Source organism: Denticeps clupeoides, chromosome 4 (assembly GCF_900700375.1).
Source record: "Denticeps clupeoides chromosome 4, fDenClu1.1, whole genome shotgun sequence".
NCBI classification, from domain to species: Eukaryota; Metazoa; Chordata; class Actinopteri; order Clupeiformes; family Denticipitidae; genus Denticeps; species Denticeps clupeoides.
This window is the reverse complement of record NC_041710.1, coordinates 30,109,285-30,131,907: the sequence shown is the minus strand read 5'-3', so window position 1 is coordinate 30,131,907 and position 22,623 is coordinate 30,109,285. Positions and strand designations below refer to the sequence as shown.

General features: G+C 44.3%; 1 protein-coding gene across 2 annotated transcripts in view; it reads right to left on the bottom strand.

Annotated features, from left to right (window-relative positions):
* gpc5c (glypican 5c) overlaps nt 1-22,623 on the bottom strand; it is a 121,337-nt gene that overhangs the window by 90,342 nt on the left and 8,372 nt on the right. For both annotated transcript variants that reach the window (XM_028978643.1, XM_028978644.1), the window contains exon 3: nt 3,909-4,624. In XM_028978643.1, coding sequence (XP_028834476.1) covers nt 3,909-4,624 — 716 coding nt within the window. The remainder of the gene's footprint in view (nt 1-3,908; nt 4,625-22,623) is intronic.

The following is a 22,623-nucleotide window of genomic DNA, read 5'->3' as shown; positions in this document are numbered from 1 at the left end:
GCAGTGTTTTGGAGGGAAGCTTGATCTGTGGGCAACGAGCACTGTAAACACAATACAATGGATGTAAGGGGATATGCGTGTCTTGGTGAGGACATTGCAACGGACAACAGATACACTTGCCACACCATTGCTTTCTGTCTTCTTCTGAAACGACAATGTCCCAAAATCCTAATTCCCCCTGCTGCAACTGTCAATGGCTGCTTTTCAGACTTGTATCAGGCTGATATATTTCCATTCTAGACCACTAAAACTTGATCTGTTTTATGAGACAAGGGTGTAGGAGAGAGGGTGTGTGTATGCACACATGCATGTGTGTCTGTTATATCTCTGCATGCTTGTATGCACATTATTACAATGTGCTATTAGTGCAATTATTCTGATTTGAAATGTATTGCATTTTTATAAAAACTAGAAATAAAAAAGTACAATGAGATAGAAAGATTCTGTGTTTTGCCCACATGTTAAACTTAGACCCTTTAGCAAGTTGGAGAATTTTGGAGAATTTCAAATATTAATTGTTAAATGATTTGTTCCAACATTTTGAGTGCATTGTTACATCTCTTAATAACAGATGATCCAAAAACTCCAAAATCAGTAAAATGACAACACACTCAACATGAATCCATTGCAATGAGGCATGTGATCATACAGTAGAGTATGCTTTATTCGGGATCGATACCCTGCTGAAGAACACAAGAGAAGAAATTGAGAAGAAACTGCAGCTTCCTTTGGGAAAATGTCCCACCGAAAAACTGCACCATGGTAATTCCTTTTAAAACAGCCCAGCATTACACACAAATACTTGGACAAGGCTGAGAACAGCTACTTCAATGCATTAAACATCTAGTCTTTTGGGAAAAAGAGTTGGGGGGGGGGGTCATTTTATTATTTTTTTATTGTCCCCACAAAAACATTTTGATTCTTTTCATTGCAGTGAATAGAACATATTAAACAAGCAACGCATAAGAGGGAAATGACACCGCTGGTTTTGGAGAAAAGGGAGTTGAAGGCTGAGCTGACAGCAGCTGTGCGGTTGTGTGCCCCCTCTGTTTTCATTCATGGCCTGGAGCTCGCCGTTTAAAAAAAATGTTTCCAGTGTTTGCAGTGGCCAGGGCCCATCAGTGAGGGTCCCGCATCAAAACAGGCCAAATTCTCAGCTATACTGACAGATGTAGACCCTGAATGCCCCCTGCACACCAACACAAACACACACACCCTTCAGGTTTCTCCCCGGGCCAGGAACAAATTTCCAAGCGTTTCCACTTCGTTTTGCGCAGTCAGGATAGCTGGCTGAGATTCATTCAGCTTTATCAAATTCATCCTATTTTCCCCTCTTTATCATGTCTCTTGTCTCATGAATACCAATCGGCAAGCCTGAGAACCCCAGCCCAGAAGCCTGCATAGTTGGTCCAGTTCAAACTCTAAACCTGGCAACCACCCTCTTAACCCCATTAGCAGCCCCTGCTATCTCTATCTCACGACATCTCTTATATGAACATGGGACAATAAATCAGGTCGAGACATTGTCCGGAGTTGCCCTTTCATCCATCTGACGCACAGAAGATTGGAGATGGGAATCAGTCTGGTAAAGACTGCAACCACATAGGAGTGTGTTTTTTTTTAGATTTTTCTTTGAATTTACAGTTTGGTTTCCAGAATCTTATCCACTCAGACATTTTCATTAACAGGTTTAGATAAGTTGCAGAGCGTGACTGAAGCCAATCTACCTTTCTGCCACTGAGATCCTTGGCATATTGCGCAGCCCTCATATCCAGACAAACCATCCGTAACAAATATAAAGCCATAACCACCATATGAGAGAGCAAGAACAATGGTGGATGGACAAGATGACAACAATCAAGGTAACTGGGTTTCTAATTTACAGCAATTTAGTTGGTAATGCACTTGTATATGAACCAAGTGACCTCAAATATGCAGGTTCAACATCCGAGAAAGTCATTTCACCTGTTCACAATGAAATTGTATGAAATTGTCAAATGAAACAGAGAATTACAGATTACACCCAGAGTTATTGTGCACTGTCACCCAAGCAAGCTGGTTGGTGCCATGCCATGTAGTAAATCGTAGCAAATTCTGGAGGGTTTCACAAACCTTAAATGTACACATGCCCACAAATGAAATTCAGTCTGACTTCAATTCTGCCTTTTTTATACCAAAATGGTTTTGGATGAAAGTTTAACATTTTTTTTATTTCACACCTAATGAAATGTCTCGACGGCTCATTTCATATTTTGGAGGGAATGTTTTGAGAAGATCATCTGCCCAGTCTGTCAATTTGCTCCTCATTCACGAAAAGTTCTGAGGTTTTTTTGCACATGTTGCACCAATGCCATCCCCTAATCCGCAGCAGAAATGAACAGTGATGAGTTTTACTTGCCAACCTTTGCTCCAGTGGAAAGTCACTGTAATTGCTCTGGAGTCCTCTAGCTCATCTTTAAGAAGACTTTGACTTTGTGTTCATTTTGGGAAAAACCAGGGGTGGCGGGGCATCTCAAATATACCAACCCAGCTAAGCACAGCACTTTTATCCTCAGGAGGGCACAAAGCTACTGCCATATCTAAGAGTCATTGTTCCCCACCCTGCCATTAGTGGTTGAAGGCATCTCTGGAGCCCATTTGCAGTGGCGAGGTAAAGAAGTCTGAAAAACAGACCCTACTGCCAGTTCAAATGCAGCCACGAAGTCCAAGATCAAGACCACAAACATAAACTTGAGAGTGTGGGAAAGAGAGAATGGAGGAGAAAGGGCACATTATAAGAATTTCTGGAAATCGGGAAGACAAAGGAAGAATATTAGTTTATATACACTTGGGGAACATTAAAACCACCTGCCCCCTTGAGTCACAAAAAATACTCTGAATTATTGAGGCTTGAATGCCAGAGTAGAGCTGTAATCTCTTCAGGCCCAACAGAATCTGACCTGACCCAACCCTTTCTTTGCACGCTACAAGCACTACACTAAGAGGGAAAAGAAACATGTGTGTAAACGAGCACGGCTAGCCTCCATTTTCCCTCTTCCGCATCCATTTTCGCATCTCTCATGCATGAATTAAAATGCATTACCTGATGACAGTGGCCAAGATTCCCTAATCAAATTTAAATAAATATAAAGTCAAGTGATCGTCATAGTGATACAACCACAGCACACAGTGCACACAGTGAAATGTGTCCTCTGCATTCAACCCATCACTCTTAGTGAGCAGTGGGCAGCCATGATAAGTGCACGGGGAGCAGTTTGTGGTGACGGTGCTTTGCTCAGGGGCACATCAGTGGCACCTTGGCGGACCGGGATTCGAAACGGCAACCTTCTGATTACGGGGCCTTAACCGCTAGGCCACCACTAGTGGCCTATTTAATAAAATTATTTAATTATATATAAATTTATTGCTGAAATTACATTTAATAAAACTAATTCAACACATGAAAAACATTTTTACCAATCACTGAAACAAATTTAAAAGCAGCGAATCATACGGAAGGGATAGGTACTACAGACTGGAAGTTTGTGTTTGCTGACCATTAATTTACCATGCAAGCTCAACCTGACCTGACCCAAGCCTGGCTAAAATTATAGAAACTGAGCCCGAACCTGACCCAGCTTGGATTAAAATTTACAGCTCTACTCCAGAGGACCTCTAAAGGTGTTCTTTGGTATTTGTAACCAAGAGATTGGAAGCCATTGGTTCACTGGCCATCTATCCTGCCTTCCTTCTGGCATGCTCTAACCCCTGCAAACTGGGAACATAAAGCTCTCTCCCACTGCTTCAGAAATGAATACTCAAAACAGCAAACTAGGAAAGTAGCAGCCTCTCAACCAGTAGTGCTGTTTGGAGATGTTTAGGGCTGTATGGATGGAGGGAAGGTTTTCAGTCGCTCGACCTGAACTCACCGTGGCAGTGAGACGTGGGCCATGGAGCTGGGCGTGGAGGATGGCCTCGTTGATGTGGCCTCGGATGCCCAGCAGTGCCAGCTCCAGGCTGTGCTGGCCGGCCACAGTATGGGACAGGTCCCTCAGCAGGGCCACATGGCGCCTCCAGGGCAGGTCCAGCTCGGACAGGCTGGCCAGACACCCACGCAGCACATTGAGGCAGTAACCGGGGCACGGTTTGATGAGGGTGAGACCGTGGCAGTGAGAGCAGTACTGCATTTTCACTAGTGCCCGCGAGCAGTCCCGTGAGAATGGTATGCCCTCAGAGACGTTAAGGACCTCCACACCCAACGCAAGGGCCCAACCCAGAACGCGGCCAGCCTGCAGGGATGCTGCAAGCTCCTGTGCCGTTGCACGTGGGTGTCCCCCAAAAGGGTTCACGTCTTGCCGCGTCATGCGCAAGCAGTCTGTTCGATCATCAGTGGCAGAGGCAACGGTAGGTGTTGTCGTGGAAGAGCCCGGGTTGATGAGACGGTGGTAGACCAGTGGGAAGAGGTTGTCGTAGAAATGGTGCACAGTCGCTTCAATGGAGACGTTGCCACCCTGAAGGTACAGAGAGAGCTGGGAGAAGAGTTGGGTGAGCAGGGGACTGGCGTCCAGAGAGATGCTGCTGTAGGTGCTCTCTAACAGGTTGCTGACATGGCTCAGGGAGAAGGTCATCAGAGACTGGAAAGAATCTAGATGACACACAAGCAGACAGATGGATGGAACCATGTTAAATTATCATCAGAAATCATCACAGCACATAAAATAAGTACATTTGTGGTAGATCCACATATTCCACAACACCCTTAAAAAGGCTTTTTGTCTCCAGCCATTGGTAATAATGCTGGATAGAGAACATGTATGGAGGTCTGATGTTGGTAAATGCATATAGATGGATGATGTTGGTTAATTCATTCGATTCAATAATGAATGCTGATACTGAACTGAACTGACACATTGTTATGATCTCGGGTTGCTTCAGTTGCTCAGGTCTGACTTAAGCAACATTATACGGCAATCAATTCATCTGACTGACTTTTTTTTTCTTTACACCTTCATTATTCATGTTACTGTTCTTTAGCGCTCTCTGTCTTCCTTGTTGTCTACATGATGTTATTCTTGTTACTCTTGCACTGCCTGTGTCCCATTTCATGTTCACTTCCCAGTTTGTCGATTTCACTATGTCAACTATGTACGGTCTAGACTGTATGTAGCCAAAATGACAATGAAGCTCAACTAAAACTTGAACTTGAACTTTACTGACCACGCTTTTCTACCTGTGGAATTTCTCTGTCCTGATGGCATGAGCATATTTCAACATGACAAGGCCAGGAGAATGTGGATTGGCCACCACAGGGTCCTGAACTTCACCCCACTGGTGATCTTTGGAGTGTGTTGTACCAAAACAATGCCGATGTGCATGCATGCTGTGATACAGTCTAAAGGTGCACAAACCAAATATTTAAATGTGCAACTAGTTGCAAGGCAGTCTATTTTGTAAAGTCTAGCACAGAACACCCATTGCTATGCGCTTAATGCTCCTGATATGTTGAAAGGATGTTTACATTTAATAAATAATATTAATGCAACAGCACTGTACAGTGAAGTTTAATGAAATGTGTTTTTTTTAATCCCAAATTATTAATTTGCCTTTTATGCAGGATGATCAAATTAAGATTCCCATTACATTTTTGTCCAGTCTGGTAATAATTCTGTCAATATTTATGCACCCACCTAGCAATTACCTAAATGTTTTTCGTCTAATGATAGGGAATCAGAGTAAATACGGTAGAGTAATGGGACTGTAATTAGACTGAGCCATTCTGCTGTGTGTTTCTTTACACAGAGAAATAGAGGGAGACATCAGAATGTACAGTATGCACCTCTGCAGACAAGCAGACGTTACAATGAGCTGCATCTCTGAAAACTCACACACACACACACAATCAGTGGCTGGAATGTGTGTGAGTATAGGCATAAAGTCCCAGAGGAATGGACATAAACAGACTGTACACTTACATATAGCAAGGGGTTTATGCAGATTTATTTTAAAAGGCCAGTGGGATGCCTGGCCCTTTTAATGCCCCCCTTGTTCGATGGTGTGGATCGGACTAGAGCTGAACAAAACTCCCTTTTGCTCTCAGTATTGGAGGCCTTGTGTAAAACATACAAAAACCTTTTTTGGGGGGTTTCGTTCACTAGCCGCTCACCACACGCTGGCGCTCAGCTTGATCTCATTTATTTTGGCTGGTAATTAGTACTGTACCATCCACCCAATCTCTCACACACCTAAGCACACACACTACAGGGACAGAGAATGAGATTAGTGAAATGGATCATTTATAATATGGTCAAAGAAATGTGGTCATCAGCTTTCAAGAGACCTCAGTAGAGACCTCACCAAATCCAGATGCCAGCAAAGAGATGCTTCCTTCAGTTACACATACACATACCCACACTGACTATGTGCATTGTCTGTCTGTGTGTGTGTATCTGAATAAAGTTTCTCAAACTCAACAGGCTTGCAAAAGTAACAATACCAGTAAAAAGCCATTTCAGCTAAAGACAAAACCGGTCTTTGTATGATAAGATGGTTTTAAAGTGTTGACTTTCCCAGAATAGTCATGTTTTTATTCACTTTTTATTCATCTTATCCCTTTTTTTTTACTAATTTCACCTGAAATGCATTGCAGTTGCATGCTGGACACTTCAGTGCTTTCTTCGGTGCTTCTGAGTAGCAGTAGAAGCATCCAGTCGTGTATGAACACAAAGTTCATCTGGTGAGGAGGAACTAACTTCTTGTAACTATTCTGGTCTCCCAGAAAATGAACTTTACTTTTCTAATTGATTTTTACATTGGAGAATAACATAGCTCTCACACACTCACCATCCTGATTTAAACATGTTCCCATCAACATATCACGTATGGAAATTAGTCTAAGTGGTGTTGCAAGGTATGAGACCATTTAAGCTCACAGTTGTTCTCAAATGCACCAAAAAATAATTTCACCTCCATGACCTACTTCAATAAGAACCGGGTTCCTCAATACCAGTTCTCAACAAGCATTTTTTTCCCCAAAATAACCTATTCAAAACCAATCTGGCAACATTGAGTGCAAAATCCTTTCTCTTCCCTCACAGCATCTTTTTTTTCATTTTTGGAAGCCAGATTCTTGCTTTATCAACTCATTTTAAGAGAAAAGTCTTTGATATCATTGGCACAACAGTCTTTTAATATGACGTCATGAATGAGTCTGACGCTGATGTCTATTACACTCATTAGAGGTCAAGCTAGAACCAAGAGGCTTGTTTTTAACAACAGATTTAGCAGATTGTAGAGGTGTTTGACTCTGGCATGTAGTCGAGTTTGAAACTGTTACCCTGCGGCCAGTAAAACAAGGTAAATAAGCTGAAATGATATTGAAAGAGACATGATGAGAGTGCTGATGTACTAGAATGCCGTGAACTCTTCTCAGCCAATCACAGCGTGTCGACGTTGAACAGGAAGGAAGCATGTTAGCACCTATCTTGCCCTCCATGCAAGCAAAGCAGCAGCAGAACGAATGTGAATATCATGTGCACATCTATGGATTTCATATGAAGCATGAGAGCTTTCTGTGGCATAGGTCAGCGCCTATGGAATCCGGTGGGAAATGACTCGCCCCCTAGGCTGCTGATTGAGGAGACATATCTGGAATCTTCTTTAAGCGCTTTTAAACCTACAGGCAGCCGCAGCACTCTCACTGTACCCCTATGACAAAAATAGAGAGAACTCTATCTGGTCTGACTGGCACACAGCGGCACTGCTTACCGTTTTTTCCTCCACTTTTCACCTGGTCCCAAACACTAATATTACTATCAATGGGAATACGAATTTATGTTCCGTGTAGACGAGCGGTTTCGTCAGATTTTAATGAGCAGTCAAGTGCACTACTGTTCCACTGCAGGCTTTACACACACACACACACACACACACACACACACACACCTCGTTGAGTTAATCGCCACGAAAAGCCCCTTATTAACAGGATCTGATATGATGGGCTAAGTGACCAAAGGCATCCCACTTCACCAGCAAGTCGCCACCATCGCAGCCATGTCCCCTTGGGTGGCACCACGCCTGGCGCTGAGCGTGGAGGTACAATGGCATGCCTGGGCATGCTGGGGGGTTGGGGAGGGGTTGGTAGGTCAGCTGTGAGTGAGGTGGCTGCAGCCGGATGACTCTTAACAGGTTCTGATGTCAGGCAGTAGGCAGCTAACAGATGGAGGAGCAGCAGCAACTGCAGGGGAAAGCTGAGAGCAGGCAGAGCGTGCCAGAGCAACACACAAAACACGGGGATTCGCACACACTCACACGCGTACACACACATAATGACCAGCACCCGGCATTCGCAGACACGCACGGTCATAAAGACCACACTAACCCAGACACATGCATGTGAGAACACACACTCACTCAGACATGCAGATCACACGTACAAACCTGCAACACAATCACACACACACACTGGTGCACATCAAGACATTTAAACATGAATACAGTGCTAAAAACCTAATGGTTTGACTCTACACGATCAAGAGGAAAAGCTGCTGTATATGTTGAGGGGAGAGCCATGGGCTCTGCCAAGAGCTGGGTGGCATACTGAGTCAGGTGAGGGGACCAGCAAACAGACAGCTGCCCAACGTGTGAAACTGGGTTTAAGGGTCCCCTATTAAGAATATGTCACTTTGTGAGATTGTTTAACATTAATACGAGTCCCCCTGGCCTGTCTATGGTCCTGCAGTGGCTAGAAATTGAGGTAGGTGTAAAGAGTGCTTTGGTCATTCTGCTTCGCCGTTCAAAGAGCAGCAGCTCAGACGGTCGGATCTGGAATTTGTCCGCTTATGTCGTTATAAAGGGGAAAGGTTACCTCCCTTTTCTCACATCATGGCTTCCATTGCAGTTGCTCAGTGATTGGATATAAAAATGAGCACAAATGTATTTTTTTGTCCTGTCATGCAAGACTGTGAATAACCTGTGAGTTCATTTTATTTTTTTCTGGAAAAACGCCGACACAACTTCCTGTTTGCGTCAAACTTGTGGTTGGTGAACGGTGTTGATGATGTTTCCGCTAATGCTCAACTTCTATCGGCCGCTCTCCACCTCGTCCCGCCTCTCTCCTCCTCATTAGCATTTAAAGCTACAGAAACGGCACGTCCTGGGGAAATCTCACCGTGGGACTGGTTCAAAGAAGCTCTAATTCTGCACCAAAGCTGAATTTTGCATACAGTATTAGAGAACCACTAAGAACAATATAAAAGAATAAAAACATTCATGTCGTAGGACCTAATAAAGGAAAAGACAGCCAGTTGCCCAAAGCAGAACGAGAAGGACATGTAGAAGGTCTGGTTGTCTCCGTATCGCTCTGAGAATTCATTTACTGATTGCTGGCACAGTTTCAGAAGAAGCATCAGCTGAGGCAGAGTGATGGTTTGAAGGTAGAAAAAAAAATCTGTGGTACTGCTGATCTTTCAGTTGTAAAAGGCTGTTTTTGCAGAAATGTTTCTAGAAGAGAACGTTCAGTAGATGGCTGTGACTGACAACGCTTGCAAGTCACTGTTTTGTGTGGTTTTAAACCATTGGTGCAGCTGGGTGAAGCGAGTGGGCATGGTGAATTGAGGACACAGACCTGATCTCTTCATAGAGTAGACATTTAGTACCAGGAGGAGGTATGGTGGCCTCGCAGGTAAAGAAGCCCTTAACGTGGTACCTTGCCCACACACTGCTCACTAAAGGCGATGGGTTAAATGCAGAGGACACATTGTGTTGTGCACCGTCTGCTGTGATTGTGACAAAAACAGTCACTTTCACATATTTCAAGGTTCAAGATTCAAGACTGGTTTATTGTCAGTACAACAGTATACACAGTATACCATGTATTGAAATAATGTTTCACACAGACCCCCCATAGCACAATCATAAAAGAAAAATATACATGTATATACACCCTAAACTAAATTATACTAAAACTTTCAGGTGGGGTGATGGATATTTAAATGCAGGGGGAATTTGGTGTAAAACTCAGGATCTTGTGTATGCTCTGCCCAATACATAATAAATTTGAAATAATCTCCACCAGGCCCAAGCGCCTGTGCTATGCTATGCTGTGGTTAACCCCGTCTTTGGTTGTGCTACAATGACAGGTTTTATAACACCAAAAATGCCTGGGCCGTGTAGCCCTGGCATGTCATTAATGTTTCCTCCCAAAATCTTTCACAAAAGATTTAAGATATAAAATTCATGCAGTAAGATGTTCAAAATAGGGCCGAAAGACTTTTACAAGGGCAGTCACCATAAAAGCATGACACTTAAAAGTTTGTTTGGAGGCAAAAGTAGAATCCGTTCCAGCCGTCACTCCCACCTCCAAACGCAGTCATTTCTAACTCATCTGCAAGTGTGCTTGTTTTATGTAGTTGTGGGATATATTTTTGGATGTTTTAAAATGCATCACTCTGCCTATGCATCTTCTATGCCAACACCTAGTAATCCTGTTTTAATCTTCTTCACAGGGACCAAAAAGTTTGGGCTTTTCTGTCGTTGTGGAGGACACATACTTAAAAATGCACAAAGGCAAACATCAATTCACTTGGTCACAGAAACTCATAAAGATCTACCCACATGCAAGTCATAAATGCACATCCATAAACACACAGAAGCAGCAGTGCTCCATGTGCTCCGATCCAGACGGCAAGCGAGCTAAAAAACAACAGCGGCTCCGCTCACCCACACAACAGCTGCACAAACTAACACGAGTCCTCCGGGGGATGACAGCAAACGCTGCATTTCCCAATGAAAAAGCGAATCCGATTCGTAATGCCCGAGAGTCCCTAATCACCCGTTCCTGGAGTCGGTGACAGCCGGAGTGGGTCACGGAGGGAGGGCGGCAGGAATGCTCCTCGAGGAGCCGTGGAAAGGGATGTACATTGGCCCTGAAACACGCACATACGCCACAGGCACCCTGAGACTCGCCCAAAGATAATGACCCGGCCACAAAGGAGCGAGACGCAGTGTAAACACAGAGAGGGATAAACCGAGATCTGACGGAATGTGCGAGAAAGAGAGACGGGAGAAAGGTCGAGGTGGAAAGGGAGACGACGGGAGGTCGGGTGCCAACTCCTGAGCAATGGCTTTCCAGCTGGGCCCAGCTCCGGTGCCAGTATGTAAAGACGAGACCGCTCGCGGCGAGAGTGTTTTCTACCGCAGAATGTGCCAGGGTTACATTACAGTTTTTGGGGGGTTGCCTCATGCCACGGAGCCTTCGTAAAACTGCCAAAAGCAGCAAAGGGCCGCAGGCGTCGCGCATAACTTCGCTTTGAGGCACGCAAAACGCAGCCTGGTGGAAAGCAAGTCTTTCAAACGTGCGTGCTGACAGAGGTCAAACGCATCGGGTGAAAATGACCAGCGCTGGCGTGGCTTTATCAACAGGCTCAGAAGAGAGCGCACATCCACGTTCCTCGTCACCAGCTCGTGAACCCAACGCCCCATCGCTCTTCATGTCCTCCTGCAAGCGCGTCATCTGTCCGCGGCGAGGTGTTCCGCACTTTTCCGTCCCAGGAACTGAGCTCAGAGGGCTGCGCTTCGGAGCTTTATTTTGTTGACACAAGCCAGGTCTCATTCTGTCCTTCCTGACAGATCCGGCTCCTCGGCCAGCAATAAATCAACAGGGAAATCCACATGGACTAATCTATCACTTCCAGCACTGGGAAACGAGCAGATACACAGGTCTTCATCTATCCCAATAGCCTTCAAATTGTTAACTCATCCGCATGCTTGGACCACCATGTGGGCAATTCGAGACTGTCATCTCGTAAATTGAAATGTTTGCAGCATACAGTACGAATTTGACGAATTGCCCCCTGACGTTGACAAGCTGGAGCTGCCTCGGACGACTCGCTGTACAGACTGCAGCCCTCGGTGTCATTAATGCGACATAAAGCAGTTTTAAAAGGGCCGGCAGTGGGGCTGCCACGCTGAGGCGAAGTGGCACGCAAGCCTGAGCGGAACTAAGATTTACAGCCGTGTAATGGGGCATTATACGGCCTCTTACGTTGGCCCGAGAGGGGCTTTTAGAAATGACTAATCAACTAAATCACCCGAGCGGCTTTCAGTCTCCAAGGCTCTTTTCATTAATGGCTTCAATGGGACGAGAAAACAAATAATTACGGAGGCTGCAAAAAAAACTGCCTTCCGCTTTGTCATGTCCAGGCCCCTTCCCAAGAGCTGTGAGCTTGGAATGAGATCTGCACGTCATCATAGGGAGAGGTTTCTCTTCCACGGAAGCCACCATCCTGCACCGGCAGGATTCTACAGATGCCTGGAATGGACAAACCAAACACTTGAAGGTCACACACAGAAGAGGACTGGCTGGAAGTACTGAATGCTGAACAATCATAAAAAAGTTATGTATTCAGAATGCTCTTTGAATGTATAAAACTGCTGTGTTCATTTGCAGTGTTACTGGGTGGAAAACTTGTCAATGAAAGCATATCAGCATCAACAAATAAATCTGTGCTGGACTGTCATCCACATCCACTTTTCCACAAGAGAACCAGACACCTGCCCTTCTATTTGGTCCCCACCTTCACACATGTGGGTTTTATGACTAAATAGCAGGGAAGTCCTAGCGGTTAAGGAAGCGGCCCCATAATCAGAAGGTTGTCACTGAGCAAAGCACCGTCCCCACACACTGCTCCCTGGGCGCCTGTCATGGCTGCCCACTGCTCGCTCAGGGTGATGGGTTAAATGCATAGGACAAATTTCACTGTGTGCACCATGTGCTGTGCTGCTGTGTGACAATCACTTCACTTTCACTTCACTTCACATGGGACTAATGGTTTAGCCCAAAATTTGGGATTTCCCATCTAGTATTCTACAGTTGGCAAATGATATATCGGCATCACTCACTCACTCACTGATCAGGCCAAAGCCCATCTCGGTACACTGGGTCCAGTGTCATACCAATTTGAAGAGGAATGTTCAGTTTAAAAGGGTTAAAAGAGAGCACAAAACACCCTCCTAAAAACTGACGAGGGTCCGTTCCAGTGTTCTGGGAGACACCGCTGATGCCCTCAGAGCAGTAGTTGCCAGAACTGACTGCATGGTGGCCTGCCCCACCAGAAATTGGAGTTTAATCCCAGCGTGGGGTTGTATTTCTGGCAGGTCACACATTAGATATGGGATGGGGCAGACACATGGCAGGATTAGATTTCCTGTTTTAATGAGAAAAATACATAAAGATCCCTGGCCAGTGAAAACCCTGGTAACCAGAGCAAATGGTGTAATCGCTGAGAATTAGCACCGTTAACTGAATGAAATGGTACAGCGTATGGTAAACACGAGAGATGATTAAAAGCAGTGACACATGAAGGAATGCTAATAAATATTTCAGGAAACACCATGAAGCGCTGGAGAATCCTGCTTCTGACCGACCCAAGCTGTCCTCTCCTAGACCCCATCCTGTCAGGAGGTGAACAGGTGTGTGTGCGTGAGTGATGGGTGGTGAGGGCAACGTCCTCTCCATCCCTCCATCAGCGCGGCTGTAATTAAGACGGCGGCCTAGGCGGAACAAAACACTCCACCATAAACAATTCCACAGATGCCAGGGCCGAGCACTTTTGCCCGCCCGGGGAGTGGGAGGGCGTTTGACGGTGTCCTCGGGAATGAAGGACAGCTTTCAGCATGTCGGGGGTGTTGTCTGTCTGAAAACGACATTCCGCACGTGTGTTGTATAGACAGCGGACGGGAGGCAGTGAAGCCCTGCTGTGAAATGAGCGCAAGGTTGCAATGGCTGACATAACTCGCTGCGTCTTCATACACTGAGAGTCCAACTATTAACACTCAACGACCTTTTCACTTATTAATGCTGGCCTCAAATGCATAAATGTAATGCAAAAAGACACTCTGCTTTGTTTTTAGAAAAGAAAAGAAGTCCTTTTTTGCTCATAGTCATCCATCTAATGGTTGAATTTTTATTGATCAAGTACAAGTTTCTTGTATTAATGATCATTTGTACAGCAAATGATAAGGAATCTTGTTCCAATTGTACAATAAATCTGTATAGCTTTTTGAACAATAATAATTTTAAAATAATGAATATGGATGTACTAGAAAAACTTCCCGCTAGATCACTGCATACAGATCCACGATTGTGGTCCGGCGACACAAAGCACCGACAACACACAAATTACATATCCCATAATGCAGTGCTTCACTCGTCTTGCCGAACACAGTCTTTAAACTGCAGTGGATTCTGTACAGTCGACAGCAAACGGGTCGTGAGATGTTATTTCTCTCATTTAATTGCGTTTTTATTTCGCAGTTTTTGTTTCCTGTAAAGGGCCTAGACAACAGCCAATCAGAAAATGGCAGCATTGTATCTGGGTAAAACACAACCACCATTGAAAACGCATCCAGGAATTCTACGTGTTATTCTACGTGCTACTTGTAACGAAATCTTACAAAACTTTTGTGGACCCCATCCATAGGAACTCTGAGCATCATTTCCAGTCATCTTCTTATTTAACCTGTTTGACACAAAGACAACTGGACTGCTGTTAGAGAATGTTGCCGAGATAATTAGCATCGGTTTTTCAATTCTGAGTATCTGTAGCCTAAACTTTTACAGCCTGTTCACTGACAAAACCCGTTCAGAACTCGGTCATATTTCGTTCTCACAGGATGACTGACATGTTCTCGACTGAGACTTGAATAGACTAAAATGAGTCTGGACATGACTAAGAAAAATAACAACTAAAATGATTGATGCAAAGACTAGACTAAAACTTAAATTAAGCGGGGGTTGTTAAAAAGTGAACTGTCAAATGATTTGATGGACGCTTTATTTGAATAACTGTTGCTCTGATAATCATATCAAAGTGTGCTCAAAGGAATTTGCCCTGTTTAAAAATGCATGAATATAAAGTCTATGGTCCGTGCGGTGGCACAGTGGTAAGAAACACGGCTTCACACTTTCAAATTCAGGTTGGCGAGGTTTTCTACCGGGCTCTCCAGTTTCCTCCCACCATCCATGCGCAGTAATAGTCTAGTGGGTAACACACTGGCCTACGAACCAGAAGACCCAGGTTGAAACCCCACTTACTACCATTGTGTCCCTGAGCAACACACTAAACCCTGAGTGTCTCCAGGGGGGGAATGAAGAATTATCTTTCCTTATTTAATCTCAAAATTGCTAATTACTGGGATGTTACCTGCAGCTAATACAGCCAGTCACAGTTATCTATAAGCAATGGGCAGTGGTTTATTTTTTTTATCCTCAAACTACAGTTTGGTGATAAAATGCTGAGCATTGTGCCAGACAATCTTTTAATGCTTACATTTTTCATGGCTTTATGAGATTAAGAGCCACAGAGAAGTTAATAATTCCAAACTTCTCCAAACATTTGTACAGAAAAAGAAAGGGAAAACGGAAACCCCAACTGTTATAGTGGATCATAACTTCGTTCTGGGCCCGAATCAAACACCAAACCGGACAAAATAAATGAACAGTGGGCTTTTCTGTCTGCCCTTGACAGGCCTGCAGATGAGTTAAGCAGACAGCAGGGACACATTACTGGCATTAAGAGGCCGTGAGTGGACTGAGGGCTGGAGAAGAGAGGGATTAGAGGGGAAATGATTCCTGGACGGACAGAGATGCAAGTTGCTGAGGTAATGGGCTGAGTAACGAGCCGCTGGCCATCCGAGCGTGGAGCGTGTGAAAGCTGCAGCTAACAACTCTCCTGGGATGAAGCCACACCCTTTCACCTTTGGCTCCGCTGCTAAGCTCCGTTCTTGCTCATGTCTACCATTTCCCCCAATCCATTCATATTTTCCGTTTTTTTTTTTTTTTTTTTTTTTTTACATCCAGAGCGCCTTTCAACTAAAGAAAACTAAGGACAGCATTACAATTTGTCCGACGATTCAGCTCTTTCAGACTTCAAGCTCTTCAAGACCTGTCAAACTACATCTATCCTGTAAGTGGTGACTTCCAGAGTCAACCATTCACTGATAACTATGGTGCAAATTCAACCGACCTCATCTCAAATCAGCACATAGAGGAGACTTTGATAGATTTTCAGCCATTCAGGACCATTTGATAAGAGTAAATGAAACAGTCTTGTCCACCTTGTATTTGTTAAAAAAATCTAAAAGGATAAATCAAAGCAACCAATGCAACACCAGCAACATTATATAAACCAAAACAAAGAGAGGCCAAAAACATTTGTCAACTTTTGAAGATGTCAGTCTGTTTTGTAGAGGCTCATCTTTATTCCGGCCTTAAAATCTCTCCAGCTTCAGCACTGGTGGATTAGAACTAGGTAACCAAAATGTGACAAATTTCTCAGAACTGGACCTGCTGTTTGCAGAAACACGTTTATCTCACATCAGGCTCCTGCTGAAAGAGCGTCAGGAGCTCTCACATTACTACGTTTCTCTACAGACGCTAGATGGGAGAATAAACACATCACACCTCAGTACCATCACTCGGCAGATTCCATCGGATTAATGCTTCTACAAACAAGCTGATTTTCCCCTGTTCTGTGGGAAAAGCAGCAGGTACGCTGTCCACAGCGCCCGGGAAGGCCTTTCCTCTCTCTGCCTCCTCCGTTCATTGCTTTGTGCTTCTCCAGATGCTGTGAAAACGCACCAGGGACTCTGAGGGGGAGTCGCCTGGAATGACCGGCTCGCTTGTTCATTCAAAACAACAACACGGCCCGTCCAATTAAATCAAAGATACATTTCCGCACAGTACTCATGGCCTGTTGTGGCCAGAACATTCTGCAGGCGGGGAGGGCCCTGGTGTTTTCATAAGGGCCGTCCGATCGCTCACTGAAGTCATGCATTTCTTGCAAAGCGCTGCAGTGAAAACATTGTATTTAAAAGGTGATGTTACAGTGACACCAATACTGTCACAAAAGCAGAGCAAGATGGCATCTACGCAGACCAATTCTCCTGTGCCTGTCAACTTAATTTGAGACCAATTTAAGATACACACACCCCTGGGTGAGGAAATGAAAAGATATTAAATGGAACAGGAAGGGCCTGAAAAATCTGAGAAAATGGAACCTAATGATTCATCCAGACTTCAATTTAGCCCCTTAAGTCATTACAATGTTAGTCCAAAAATGGAGCAAGAATGATAGAGTCACTGGACAGACGTAAAACAGCACAGGGTGCGTTGCTTGTTGAACTACATCTCTGGGTTTTTTTAATGTTGGGAGCAATTACATAATAGTTTTAGTATAATACCTGTCGATTACTATATTTTTTTATTAATATCACGATGTGCAATTATTTAATCAGTTACTGCAATGCATATTTAAAACCGTGACAGTGACAAGTGTAGGGAAAAGGCTCAGATGATCCATTACACCCATCTTTGTGACACCCCAGGGCCATTGGGCGTACACATCCGGTGCCGAGGCACCTAATTAAGGTGGGTGCTGTGACATTAATGTGGACTCACACCCTTCCATGTACAATACAGGCCAAAGGTTTAGATTCTCACTGAAGGCATCAAAACTATGAATCAACACATGTGAAGTTGAGTACTTAACAAAAAAAGGTGAAATAACTGGTTACATGTTTTATATTCTAGTTTCTTCAAAATAGCCGCCCTTTGCTCTGATTACTGCTTTGCACACTCTTGGCATTCTCTCGATGAGCTTCAAGAGGTCGTCTCCTGAAATGGTTTTCCAACAGTCTTGGAGGAGTTCCCAGAGGTGTTTAGCACTTGTTGGTCCAGCTCACCCCAAACCATCTCGATTGGGTTCAGGTCCGGTGACTGTGGAGGCCAGGTCTCCATTTTTTGTTAAGTACATAACTCCACATGTGTTCATTCATAGTTCTGATGCTTTCAGTGAGAATCTACCAATGTAAATGGTCATGAAAATAAAGAAAAAACATTGAATCAGAAGGTGGGTCAAAACTTTTGGCCTGTACTATATGTTAAATTTGTTCCTGGCCTTATGCCACATGCCTGCGGGGTTGTTTATGTTCTCCTTTTGTGTTCTGATCGGCCCTTAACCGTTAGGCCACCACTGCCCCATGCACAGTCCCATAAAAACAGCCATTAATACTGATCCTGAGAAGATCACCTACAGAATGGGGAAGAGATGTACAGTCTTATTACCATGGGTAAGAAGGACTTCCTGTGGCATTCAATTCTACATTTAGAGGCGATGAGTCTTTTGCTGCATGTGGAAGTTTCATGTGCGGCAATCTGATGATATGAGATCGTAAAGACATTCTATGTGTTGACGATATGCTGAAGTTTGTCTGTATAGAATACATTCTATCTATCTATTGCAGATCTTTCCTCAGACAATTCACACGATTTGCTAGACCATTCCCCAACAGGGAATGGTTCTGGCACCGTTCCTCTTCACCATCTACACTGCAGACTTCACTCACAACTCCACCAACTGTTTCCTACAGAATTCCTACGAATGAGGATGATAAGGAGTACAGAGAACTGACCTGGGACTTTGTGGACTGGTGCCAGCAGAAATACCTCCAGATCAACACTGTGAAGACCAAGGAACTGGTGGTAGACTTCCACAGGCACAAACATCCTCCACTGCAACCACTGAACATCTAGGGTATGGACATTGAGACTGTGGATGAGGCTGTACCTGCTGCGGAGGCTGAGGTGTTTAGGAATGAAGGGCCCACTCTTGAAGACCTTTTCTGACTTTGTGGAGGCCTCAGTCATATTTTATGGTGTGGTCTACTGGGTAGGTAGTGTGGTCTGCTGGGGACAGGAAGAGGCTGAACAGGCTGATCCGGAGGGTCAGCTCTGGTCTAGGATGCCCTCTGGACATCCTAGTCAGCTCTGGTCTAGGATGCCCTCTGGAGCCAGTGGAGGTGGTGAGTGACAGTAGAATGGTGGAGACTCTGCAGGAGACTCTGACAGCACCGAGCAGCTCCTTCAGTGGCAAGCTGCAGCATTTACATTTACATTTACAGCATTTATCAGACGCCCTTATCCAGAGTGACTTACAATCAGTAGTTACAGGGACAGTCTCCCTGGAGCAACTTAGGGTTAAGTGTCTTGTTCTGGGACACAATGGTAGTAAGGGGGATTCGAACCCAGGTGTTCTGGTTCATAGGCAAGTGTGTTACCCACTAGGCTACAACCACCCACGATGTGGGACGGAGAGATTCAGAACAGGACTTTTCTGCCAACCGCTGTCAGGCTCTACAACACCTGACCACACATACATAAACTAACAAACACACATCCAGTACACCATTTCTGCTTTCCTATATGCATTATGTCTATATATAGCCACTCTGTATATATGTACACCTACTTATATTCTATACATGCAGACATTCACTAATGAAGTAAAGAGTGTGGTGTTCTTTGCAGCCGTGTGCTGGGGCAGTGCAGTGAAGACAGCTGATGCCAACAGGCTGAGCAAGCTGATCAAAAAGGCTGCTTCTGTCCTGGGTGTCAGAAAGATGAGCCTGGTGGAAGCGTCTGAGAGGAGAATGCTAAAAAAGCTTCTCAGTATCATGGACAACACCTCTCACTCCATGCACGCCTTCCACATGCAGCAAAAGACTCATCGCCTCTAAATGTAGAATTGAACGCCACAGGAAGTCCTTCTTACCCATGGCAATAAGACTGTACAACTCTTCCCCATTCTGTAGGTGATCTTCCCGGGATCAGTATTAATGGCTGTTTTTTATGGGACTGTGCATGGGGTAGAGGTACCTAGCAGTTAAGGAAGCTGTACCGTAATAAGAAGGTTGCCGGTTCGAGTCCTAATCCACCAAGGTGCCACTGAGGTGCCCCTGAGCAAAGCACTATCCCCACACTCTGCTCCCCAGGCGCCTGTCATGGCTGCCCACTGCACACCAAGGGTGATGGGTTAAAAGCAGAGGACACATTTTACTGTGTGCACTGTGTGATTTGCTGCTGTGTATCACAATCACTTCACAATTAAATTTTTTATTTAATATCCTCCCTATACCCTCCTGGTTTTTCATCCATCACAACATGCTGCCACCTCTCTCTCTATGGCACAACACTGTTACTTTTTCAAATCACTTATCTAATTAGTGTCACTTTATGATACCTGTCACAGTTATTTATTACTTTTTCTGCACTATTACTAATTTTCTCTTGTTGCTTTGAGAATGCTTTCAGGACAAAATAATTTCTCTTAGAATAAATAATGTTTTTTCTTATCTTATATTAACTTGTATTTTTATGTATACTGATATTTTAAAACCTCACATTCACATTTTTTTCTTGCACTGTCTACTTTCTGCCGTGACAATGTAAATTTCCCATTTGTGGGACTAACTAATCTTATCTTTTTCATGTGTGTGGCACCCAGTGCACCCAGGGCACACAGTGAAATGTGTACTCTGCATTTAACCCATCCCCTTAGGGAGTAGTGGGCAGCCATTACAGGCACCTGGGCAGTAGTGTGTGGGGTACCTCAGTGGCACCTTGGCGGTCCAGAATTTGAACCAGCAACCTTCCGATTACGATTCTGATTCCTTACCCGCTAGGATACCACTGCCCCATTTATGAATGCATTAATGCTGCCAAAAGCCAATGATGTATGCTTGCATTACTACTATTTAATACAATCCTGACTGCACTTTAAATGTATTAATAGAAATGCATTAAAAAAATTTAAGCCAGTCTTTTCTTTTCATTTTGTGTTCATAAAAGAACAATAAGCCAAAAACAAGAGTTGAGTTTCTGTATCTCAGACTGTCTGAGCCTAGACACTAAGATTACTAAATAGATTCCCACTGTTGGAGAACAGGAAGGTCGCTATTCACAGCAGGGGCCTCAAGTAGACGGCCCCGCCCACGCTTCAACCCTGACCACCACCTCTGTCCTCCCCACCATCCGTCCTGTCTCTTTCTTTCTCAGGCTCGCGTATACGACTCCAATATCCCCCTACCTCCCTGCTTTCCCTGTTCCTTTCGCCTTTTCCCAAGTCTAAAGAAAACAGAGGAAGATGCAGCTGACAAGCTTTTAAGTGACCCTGGTAATGAAACCTTACTGTAACCCTAAACCTCCATAGCCAAAGGACAATTTTTCATACTAAGGACCAGAAAATGTCCCCACGGTTTTTCATCCTTATAAAAACAAGAACAGAGTCAATTATGTGTTTGTACACAAAGTGAATTGCACATATCTTATCTGATTAGTCTGCTTGATTTTCACCCCCTGTGGACAAAAGCTCCCAGCATTCGGCTGATTCTCAAGTTGCATCTGGAATTTCACATAACTTGGACTAGAAGCCAAATGATCAAGCAGAATCTGATCGTTAAAGTAGCACAAGAAAGCGACTGAATGACTGTGGCTTTAAATGGCAGCAATGGGAAGGTGGTCGAAGCTGAATGCATGTAATGGGTGCTGAAATGCTAAAGGAGGTCAGTACACTCCTGAACCCTCTGTGTGTTGAGGAGCTGAATGAATCTGTCATTAGTTAGTAGGGAGTAGTCAGTTAGTGAACTGACAGCTAAATAATGCATGCGCGTGAAGGCCCAAGTCCCTCGAGACCTTTAAAATCTGCTTTAATGTAAACCCTCACTGCCCCAGGTGCTCAGAACAACATGCAATGCCAGTTAACGGAGTGGAAAAGACGTTCTCTGTAAACACCATGTAAAGATCAGAGCGGCTGAGATCAAGAGTGCTCTCTCTGTGTTCGCTCAAAGCCAAATAGTCTGCCCAGTTTTTAAGGACTTATGAAGTTTATTTTGAGCCATGGGGAAAGTTACCTGGCAAGCGGTCTGACACTCTGAAGTGCAACAGGACGTGCAGAAAAGGTGCCTTTAGTGTGGAAGGTTTGATCATTTTAGGTTTTCTTTTGTAGTCACAACACCCAATATGATTAGACACCAGGCCATTAGATTGATTTATGCTTTCCGTGAATGTACATTTGTCTATTTCTAGGGAGTATAGAATCTTCAAATAAAGACCAACCAGATTAATACGTGCGCACAATGACATTAGCAACCAAATCAAACCTTAGCCTCTTATTAAAAGACTAATTGAGGACTGTGGAGGAAAACAGACATCCGAAGCCTACAGTCCTGCGAGTTGTGGTTCTGGGGCCTCCATGTATCTCTGAATAATTTGTGATGTTTCTATCCGTAAATGTTTTTTTGGCCAGGTGCAGTACCCTCCTGAAAAGGTGGTGTGCATTGTTTGTTCTGATTTCTGCCTCTACGGTCCATAAACAAGGCTTCAGAAAGAGCAGGCCAGGCTTCCAAACCCCATGTGGGAACCCTTGGGTACCCATGACCCTGTTGCTAATTCACTTCACAAATCCAACCTCAACATCATGCTACCATGACAGTATAAAGTGCATGGGGAATGCACTGTATATCTGTTCAGCTGCGACAGTCTGGATATGGGCCGTTAAAGGATGGCTGTTAGGAAGTGCTTTCTAATAAAAAATGATCAGTGAGTGTTTACTGGAATTACAGCAGGTACAGAAGAGAATTACTCTTCTCCAGACAATGACAACACTCCCGCTCTCAATAAGGCCATGCACGACTCCTTCATCACACTCAGACCAGAGGGCTTTATCATGCAATCCAAAGTATGTCTGTCATAAACCATAACACTACAATGATTTCATCTGACATTTAAATACCTACTTGGAATTCCTAGAG